The 9,100-nt window shown below is 36.9% G+C and overlaps 1 protein-coding gene across 1 annotated transcript; it reads left to right on the plus strand.

Moving 5' to 3' along the window:
• The first annotated feature begins 2,764 nt into the window (after window positions 1-2,764).
• LOC113643125 (bladder cancer associated protein) lies at window positions 2,765-3,641 on the plus strand. Its single transcript, XM_027147195.2, has one exon. It carries the CDS (start codon window positions 2,891-2,893, stop codon window positions 3,152-3,154), a length of 264 nt encoding a protein of 87 aa, XP_027002996.1. The 5' UTR covers window positions 2,765-2,890; the 3' UTR covers window positions 3,155-3,641.
• The last annotated feature ends 5,459 nt before the right edge of the window (window positions 3,642-9,100 follow it).

Raw genomic sequence — 9,100 nt, forward strand, 5'->3', positions numbered from 1 at the left:
ACAACCGTGACTGTTAAAGGCACAAATTCCTCATCATGACTTGTATGTTTTAATAGACAACATAGAAGTTGTCGTCATCGACATTGCTCCAATGGCCCCCGGCCCCCTGGCAAGTGTTATCTGCGCTTGTATGTAGGAGACAATGATAACTGAATAGTACTTAAGAACCCAGCAGACACCCAAAAGCAAACCTTTGGCACATTACGTCAGGCACAGAAAGAAGGTGACGAGTAATTCCAGCGTTGTCGATGTGACATTTGAACTCGCTGCACATTTGAAGTACACATGAAATACACATACAGTATAATCTATTTGGGAAATCAATGTTCAAAGCACATTTGTTGACACCTAAATTTACTCAATGTCTGTTTTGAAATTCAGAAAACCGTCTTAAATGATTCTGAAGATTTTCAAGATAGCCACCAAAATTGCAGTACTTTATATTCTACAGTGTATATTATTTACTGGAGCTGTCAAAACCTGAGCTTGGTCTATATGCGGCGTGACTGACTCAAAGGGCATCTCATCTGTTCCATGCCTAAATCAGTCGGCTTCCGCACTTTAGAAATGCCTCTCTTAAAAAGTGTAAACACGCAGAGCATTACAGCAGAAACGATTACGGAAGACTCTCAGGTTTTCGTTATTTTTATTTTTTTTTTAAATGTTGATCAAAATACACATCATAAATATCAACATCGAGTGACCATTTGTTTTCTGAAGTTTGCTCGTGGTTGTGAGTATATCTTAATGACATTATCTTATGTTATCTTTTACAGAAACAAAGCAGCAGGACCATGCTTTATATGATGTGCGCTTTGATTTTAAGGTTGGGAACCGAGAACCGGTTCTTATTCAGAACTGGTTCTGTTTTTTAACAGGAACCGGAACCGCACGGAATTTTTAAGTTTCGGTTCCAAACGCGGTTCCGATGTGATGACGGGCAAAGCGCTGGGAGAGGTCACTTTAAATAGCCATGTCTTACCTCATGAATATTAATTGTTTACATCACGCAACCAAATTAACACAGCTTACCACAGAAATCAGTCACTCACGCTGCTGTGCTGAGGTACGCTTTGTGTTAAACATGTCTTTAAAAAAAAAGGTCTAAAGTGTGGATTCATTTCCAAAGCTACTGTACAACAATGAAGCAAATTTACCCCCTCTGAGAGGGTTTTCTCCACAGCTGGAGATACATTAAGCCAGTAAAAGTCTTGTCTTCTCCAAGAGAAAGCAGACATGTTAATTTTTCTTCAGAAAAATTGCTAACTGTTTTGCTAAGTTGTAATTCTGGATGTTAAATTTGATGTTCGATTTATTTAAATTTAAATTGATATGAATCGAAATGCTCTTAAAATATTTAAAGCGCGATTAATAAACATAAATGGAATTGTTTAAGTATTGTGCATTATTTTTCACATTTCTTTTATTATGGAATCGGAATCAGAACTGGGAATCGTAGGGCAGAACTGGAACCGGAATCAGAACCGGAAGATTTCTTTTGATACCCAGCCCTATTTATAAATGTATAGAGTAGTGCTATTAAAGCAAGCTATCTGTACAAAATGCTGTCATCCCCTTGTCAATCAGTAAATTTTCAAATGATATCTTGTATAAACATTGAGTCTATTTATACCCCTTCTTGAAACTGTTGATCACAGCCAATTTAAAAACGTCATTTTTATATTGCACACATGCGTATAAGTGTGTATATATAAAATTTGATGAAGGTGGTTACATATAATAAAATATAGACCCAAGTTAATAAGTACAGGTCTGTGTGTGCCCAGCTTTTTTTTTTTTTTTTTTTTTATCGTAAGGATGACCTTTTCTTGGATAAGTCAGCGGCTCTTTAATTCTGCCTCAGTATGTTTAGGGGGTTTCAGACTTATGGTTTAGCCTGAAACAGAGCATGTTTTGCAAGAACAATTGATAATGTGAAAGCTGTGATGCAGACCAGTAACCACACCAAGGTATTAAACCAGAGACTACTTTTAGGAGATGGTATAAGTTTGCTTGTACCAGAACTGAGCTGTGATTTATTTGAATTTGTGGAGCATTTGTGTTTTAGACAAGGAGGGCATAATTAGCATGACCTACTGGTGTAGTAATGTAGTTCAGTATTTTAAATGGCAGTGTACACCCTAGGTGTTTTGAGAAATACTAAAGTAATATTGATTTTTATTTATTTATTTATTTATTTTTTGGGTAGTATCTTGCACCTTGTCTCATATGTGATGGTCAAAGTTCAGACACCTTCTGAGTATTGTATGGTAATGGCATAGAAAATAAACAGAAAATGTTACCAGTATTTTGACTTTCATACAAATAGATGTATTTTTGTGAAGCTTTACCAGTTACCAGCTGCGAATGTGATACAAACCAAGCAAAAGGACAGATTGGTGATGATTAGAGCCAATAAACAAAAATGATCTAAATGGTGGATCTGGTGTAAAAAAGATTTTAATAATAATTTCTATGATTATCTAGTTATATACCGAGTATGGCTCTGCCAGGTAGGCAAAATATTCCCATACCTTACTTCACCCTGCATCTTTTTGCCTACCTGGCTTGGTCTTTATTTTCTGCTCATACTATGTGCGATGCGCATTGCTGCACACTGTTGCGATAACTCAAAAGATGATGCTTGTATTGGATGCATAAGTAAGAATTAGTTGAGATTTGTGTATACTGTCATACTGAATATACTATCTTTAATAATATCCAAGTCTTGTATAATTAATTTCTTTTAAATCTTCTCTTAAAGGCCTGACGTAATTTCTCGACTACAACACTGAGCGCCACCAGCAGTTGGTGGTTGTACAACACATCCAGCCTTTGCTTTGGATATCTGTTTTGAAACCTGACCACCTCCAGCAACAACAGAGAGACAATGTACTGCCTCCAGTGGTTACTTCCAGTCCTGCTGATTCCAAAGCCACTGAACCCAGCTCTGTGGTTTAACCACTCTATGTTCATGGGTTTCTACTTGCTTAGCTTCCTGTTGGAAAGGAAGCCATGCACCATTTGTGCCTTAGTGTTCCTCGCAGCATTGTTTCTCATCTGCTACAGCTGCTGGGGAAATTGCTTCCTTTACCACTGCTATGACTCTCCACTGCCAGACTCTGCGCATGATCCCAGCATTGTGGGCACTTAGACTCCAGGTTTTCAAGAAATCCTAATTGCTTCTTGGACAAAACTTGGACAATGTCTGACTTTGACTTTTAATTAATAAATATCTAATGAGATGCTGAGAAGTTTGCAGAAGATAAGAGCCTCACTGAAGTCATACTTTAATCACACAAACTAACATCTGCTGTTACTTTTTCAGTTCAAGAGATTACAAATATTGGCCCATGGGCTGCTTATAGGGTTTTCATCCTGAGTTTCCTTTATTTACCTGGATACCAAAAGTTTCTGAGCAAGCATGTTTGAGTTTTATCATATACCTGTGTTCTTGTGTCAATCAGTTTAAGTCCCAGGGTCTGAGGTGACTTCAGTGTTGGTTAATGTACAAACTGGGCTTTCTAGAGCTTAAGAGTATTTAAAGTAACGAGCTGTACTTGTGGGCAGCTCAGTTTGTTCAAATGCTGTTGCAGCTTTTAATTCAATAAAATTCAGAATGATCTAATTGTAATAACAAACTTTTGAGTTTCTGACTATAGATGCTGGAACAATGATGAGGGGCACATAAAGGGGCATCTAGAGTTTGGGTTGACCATATTTGCTCTATGCTTGTTAATTGTCACTGAAATCTTACTCAGTCAAGACAGGTAAAATGAGACAATATGCGTTCGATTGATTTGTTTTTGTTTGACCAAATAAGAATAACTACATTGCTTTCTTTTGAGTCCTTCCATTTTTTCATTTTGAATGAAAGCACACTTAAATCCTACTGCTTTTTAAAACTTTCCAGTACTAATGTAACAAATTGAGTTATTAAAATATAATGCCCAAACACAGAATCTTTTTGAGTACAAGTATGAATGTTTCCTCATACTGAACAGCAGGCACCATGGGACGAATTGCATTTAAACATCTAGTGAATTGTATGCAGTGTGCAAAGGTGAGCTGCTGCAAAATGTGTTGTATCCTATTATACCAGCAATACACACAAACAAAAATACCTAAAAAAAAAAAAAAAAATAGAAATGACAATTTTGTGTGTACGTGTAAAGGTCAAAGGGGGATATTGAAGCATGCATGCAATCAAGTTCTGTCGTTATTTGCAAAAATAACATTAATGGGATAAATTAAGTAACTTAAAAAATTGTATCCATTATATGAAAATAGGATGCTTCAAATTACATTATTTAATCAAGTTGTTTATAACCTGTGATACTGGGCTCCATTATAATCATTTGAAAGAGGCTCCAGATCCAGAATAAAGTAGTTACTGAAGATTATTAGTATTGGGTAACACAATGGACTGATATTGCCTTTGGGTTGTATCCCTCCCTTGTACCTAGCATTTCCCTTATTAGACTCTGGTTTCTCTGTGACGATGATGGGAACACTAATAGTATAGCAAGTTTAAACTCCTAAAGTAACAGTGTGTAGTAATTAGGAATTTTTGGAGTAGATCAAAAATACTTACATACAATATTAACACTGATATCTTAATTTTCTGTGTTTCAACATAAAATTGACCTGAAATATGAAGAGATCTCATCTAAGTCCTAAAGCTATATTAAGAATCTAGTTAATAGAATGATGCAATGAAATCGTTTTTTGCATTTGTAACTATGCAAAATTATCCAAGACTTTATAAGGCTAAAAAATAGTCTGGTCTATAAATATTTGGAATGTGTATTTTTGCCTCCGTAAACAACTTGAGATAAAGCGATCAAAAATAACTGCTGTAAACTTTTAGCTTTACTTATATAGATGGACTTAAAGACTATATAAGCAAAAATATACTTGAATATAAGTGTTTTGACTCATTTTTAAAATGTAATAATGGCTGAAATTAGCTAAACAACCCTGAAAAGTTAACATATCCTTGAATGTTTGGCCACATTATACACTCAAGGATTTACACGTCTAAATGGCTATTAAAGGGAGGTTTCCTGTGACTCATTGTAATTAGTGTCTGTGTATAAATACTCAGTAAGGTTCTTAGCTCGTGATGCTCTGACTTGTCTGGTACTGCACCATGGGGAAGACAAAATAACTCCTAATGGACCTGCATAATGAGGTAGTTGAACTTCAAGCAGATAAGTTATCTCAAAACTTGAAAATGCCAGTCAGTTCTGTTCAAACTCTTATAGAGAGGTGGAAAATAAGAGGTTCTGTCTACTACTGCCAGAAGAATTGTTCTGTTGCAAAGAAAAACCTGTTTTGGGGCTGTGTGAGCACCAGTGGAACAGGGAAGTCAGTTAAAAATGATGGCAAGATAAATACAGCATGTAATCAGAAAATACTGGTAAACAATTTGCATTCTACAGCACAAAAGCTGCTCCTCATGTTCATGTTCCAAGGCAAGGTTGGCCCCGTTAATGGCTACAGCAGAAAAAGATGAAGGTTCTGGAGTGACCATTACAATCTCCAGACCTCAGTAAATGGGGCAATAAACAATATTAAAACTAAAGGTATGCAAACCTTTGAACAGGGATTATTTTCTTATTTTCTTTATTGTTGTATTTTGTTTGATGATTGTGAGATTCCATTATGACTTACATATCAACTTGAGTCCTAATAAGAAATAAAATACATTTGTTTTGCCTTCTCACTCAAGTTTTTGTTAAAAAGTGGGATACATCTTGCAAAAAACGTGTGTGTGTGGGGGGTGGGGTGGCTGGCTGGCTATGATAGAATTTCAACCTGTTGCATATGGGGCTGTTTAGCAACATAATGGTCAAAGTTACATGCTATAGATACTGGTGGAAGCATATATTTTGATAAACAGTTTTAAGTATAGTGCTGTTTGTTCCCATTTTTCCCAGTTCCTCCTTAGCCCTACATAAGCTCATTGACCTCACTCCTTAAACTTCTGTATGCCTATATCTCTTGTCACAGCTCACAGATACAGAAGCTCTCATTCACAAACCAGAGGCTGAACTACAAGTAACCTAATAAACCCTCCACAACTAGCAATGTTGGTTGTCATGATACAGGTTTGCTGTTGTCTCAGAGATGGTGCTTAACATCTCTCACACTGTTCAACAAATCAATCTCAGCTTTCATATCTCATCCAGTTAGAGTTACTTTTCCAATCGACCTCTTAACATGGTCATTTACCACCTTCATGGTCACCTTGAAGTAATAAACATGCTCATATCTGACTTTCCTACAGTCAGCGCCAAACTTGCTGTCCTCAGAGACATTAGCCATTCTCTGACAAGCTCCATTCCCCTCTTTCTTCTCCCTCGTCTACATTCATTCTCCTTGACATTTAATAGGTGCCTTCCTACAGACAAGGGATGACTCTCCTTTACAATGACCATCCCTATCTTTTCCAAAATCAGCTATCAATATTTCTCTACCACTCACCAAAGTCTTCAGTCTATCTCCACTGTGTCCACAGCTTCCTGCACCCTATCATCCCTTTTCTTTTTTTCTATTGGCATTCCTCATCTCACTTTCATCATGCATGGACCTCCTCTTCCTTATATCTTCTAAACCCAGCAAGATTTCTTGCCCTGTTTCTTGGTTATAAGATGTAGGTATGCAGCAATCAGAGAGAATTACAGCAGAAAGAAAGTGGAGTAAATCATAACTCGACCCAAAACATCATTCCTCATCCTTCAGTAGTCTATGACCTATGGGAATTTGTGGCAACTGTTTGCTTCCTACCTTGTAGATTTATCAGGTGACATGGAGAGTATCCATTATCTGCTCTACTTAGACTTTGTACCTTTGTCCCACATGGTTTACTACTTGGTCTTCTGCTGTTCTCCCTCTCAGTCTCTTGGTGAGGTCATTTCCTACTCATCCTTTCCTCCCTCAGACACTCCTTTTTTGTAGTCAAATCTCATCGAAAATGGCAGCTCATCAGATGAAATCTCTGCAAAACTGAACTGCTCTTCATCCCAACCTAGGTAATGTAATGAAATTCATCTTGATGTCCTACCTGTCTTGAGTCACTGTAAGTCTTTGTTTTAATTTAAAGTGTTTGTGGGCTTTTTATATATATTATCTCCAAACAAAGTTTTTAGAATTATAGTATTTTTAATCTGACATAGTGAACCAGTATAAGGATAAATTACGTTTTCTTTTATATCATGTGGTTTGTGAGGTATGTTTGTGTCACTTTCCTGAATGAGAAATGGCACCAGGATGCACTATGAGAAGAATACAACCCGGCAGATGCAATGTGATGCTCTGGGCGATGTTCTGCTAGAAAACCTTGTGTCCTGGCAAGTATGTGGTTGTACCACCTAACAAACAGTTCTTGCAGGCAAAGTACAGCAGGTACACCATATTGTTTAGCAGGCAAGTGGTTTTACTGCCACTTCCCAGCTTGTTTTCAACCTGCCAAAGTTCTCGCATACCACCCCGCTGCTGCGATCCCTCCACTGGCTTCTGGTAGCTGCACGCATCAGATTCAAAACACTGATGCTGGCCTACAAAGCCAAAAATGGACCAGCTCCCTCTTACCTCAAAGCCCTCATCATTCCTCGCACTGCACCCCGCACCCTCCAATCTACCAGCACTGTTCGACTGGTTCCACCATCTCTCAGGGTAAGAGGCAAGTATACTACAAGAGTCTTCTCTGTTCTGGCACCAAGGTGGTGGAATGAACTTCCCCTAGGGGTCCGGACAGCTGAGTCACTGGCTATTTTCAAGTGGCGGTTGAAGACCTACTTATTCAGGAAACACTTAAACTAGCACTTCTTTCCTTTTGCATTTAAAAAAAAAATAAAAAATACAACCTTTGACACTTTTTCATTGTAACTTTGAACAAATGTTTTAAACTCATGGTATCTTAAGTATGTAACCTAGTGAGCCAGCATTAATGTATTCAATGTTAGAGATTTAAGCACTTATGTACATCTGCCAAATGCTGTAAATGTTTTAAAGATTTTCTTTTTGCCGTGGCATCTTTTAACACTGTGTGCAATACTTTACATCTTGAATGACAATCTAAACACTTTAAACAATTTAAAGATAGCAAATTCCCCATGTGACATGCTTCCATAATCACCTTACATTTTGTTTTTGTGCAGGTCCTACTATTTTTTCACCTCACTTAATTCCCATTTATTTCATGTTTACTGTAATTCAGCTCCACATCTTTCAACTTTGTTCTTATTAATTAAGCCATATCACATACAAGAGTGCTGTTATACAAAATATCAGCATAGGTATGAATCAACAAGCGTGAATATATAATTAAGAATTTAACTGAGTAACTGACATTTTAGGCACAATATGTGCAAATATATTGTTTATTTTTGCTCTTTCAACAAAAATAACCATGGCTGGATAGAAATTTTGCATGTTGCAATGCAAAACACAGACTGACAGAATTGCCAAATACAACCTTTTTTTGGACCTTTGACAAATATTTCCAAATTAATCCCAATGATTTATTTTTAGCTTAATCCAAACGTGTTTTAATCATATATATCCCATAAATTTGATGAATTGAAAATATCTATTTTCTGTTTCAAGTTGTATTTGTGATGGTGCTCATCACAGTGTGTGGGAACAATTTAGTTTACCTAATGAGTATACTGCAATTCTGGTCATAAAAAATAATTCTTCTGCGAAGAAAATGTTACAATTTTAGGCTACAGGAGACAAAGAGTGACACAATAAAGTACACATGTTAACTTTTTGCAAATAGCCAACATTTAAATAAAAATATATAAAATATTCAAAAGAACTAAGACTGCAACAGAGAACAGGACATCTTTTCTGCTAAAAAAATAAAAAATAAAAAAAAATTTATCACACAGCTGCTAACAAATATATAATAATATTATCTTTATTTAGATTAATATGTATTTAAAGGGGGGACACGGTGGCTTAGTGGGTAGCACGTTCGCCTCACACCTCCAGGGTCGGGGTTCGATTCCCGCCTCCGCCTTGTGTGTGCGGAGTTTGCATGTTCTCCCCGTGCCTCGGGGGTTTCCTCCGGGTACTCCGGTTTCCTCCC

Source organism: Tachysurus fulvidraco, chromosome 5 (genome assembly GCF_022655615.1).
Source record: "Tachysurus fulvidraco isolate hzauxx_2018 chromosome 5, HZAU_PFXX_2.0, whole genome shotgun sequence".
NCBI lineage: Eukaryota > Metazoa > Chordata > Actinopteri > Siluriformes > Bagridae > Tachysurus > Tachysurus fulvidraco.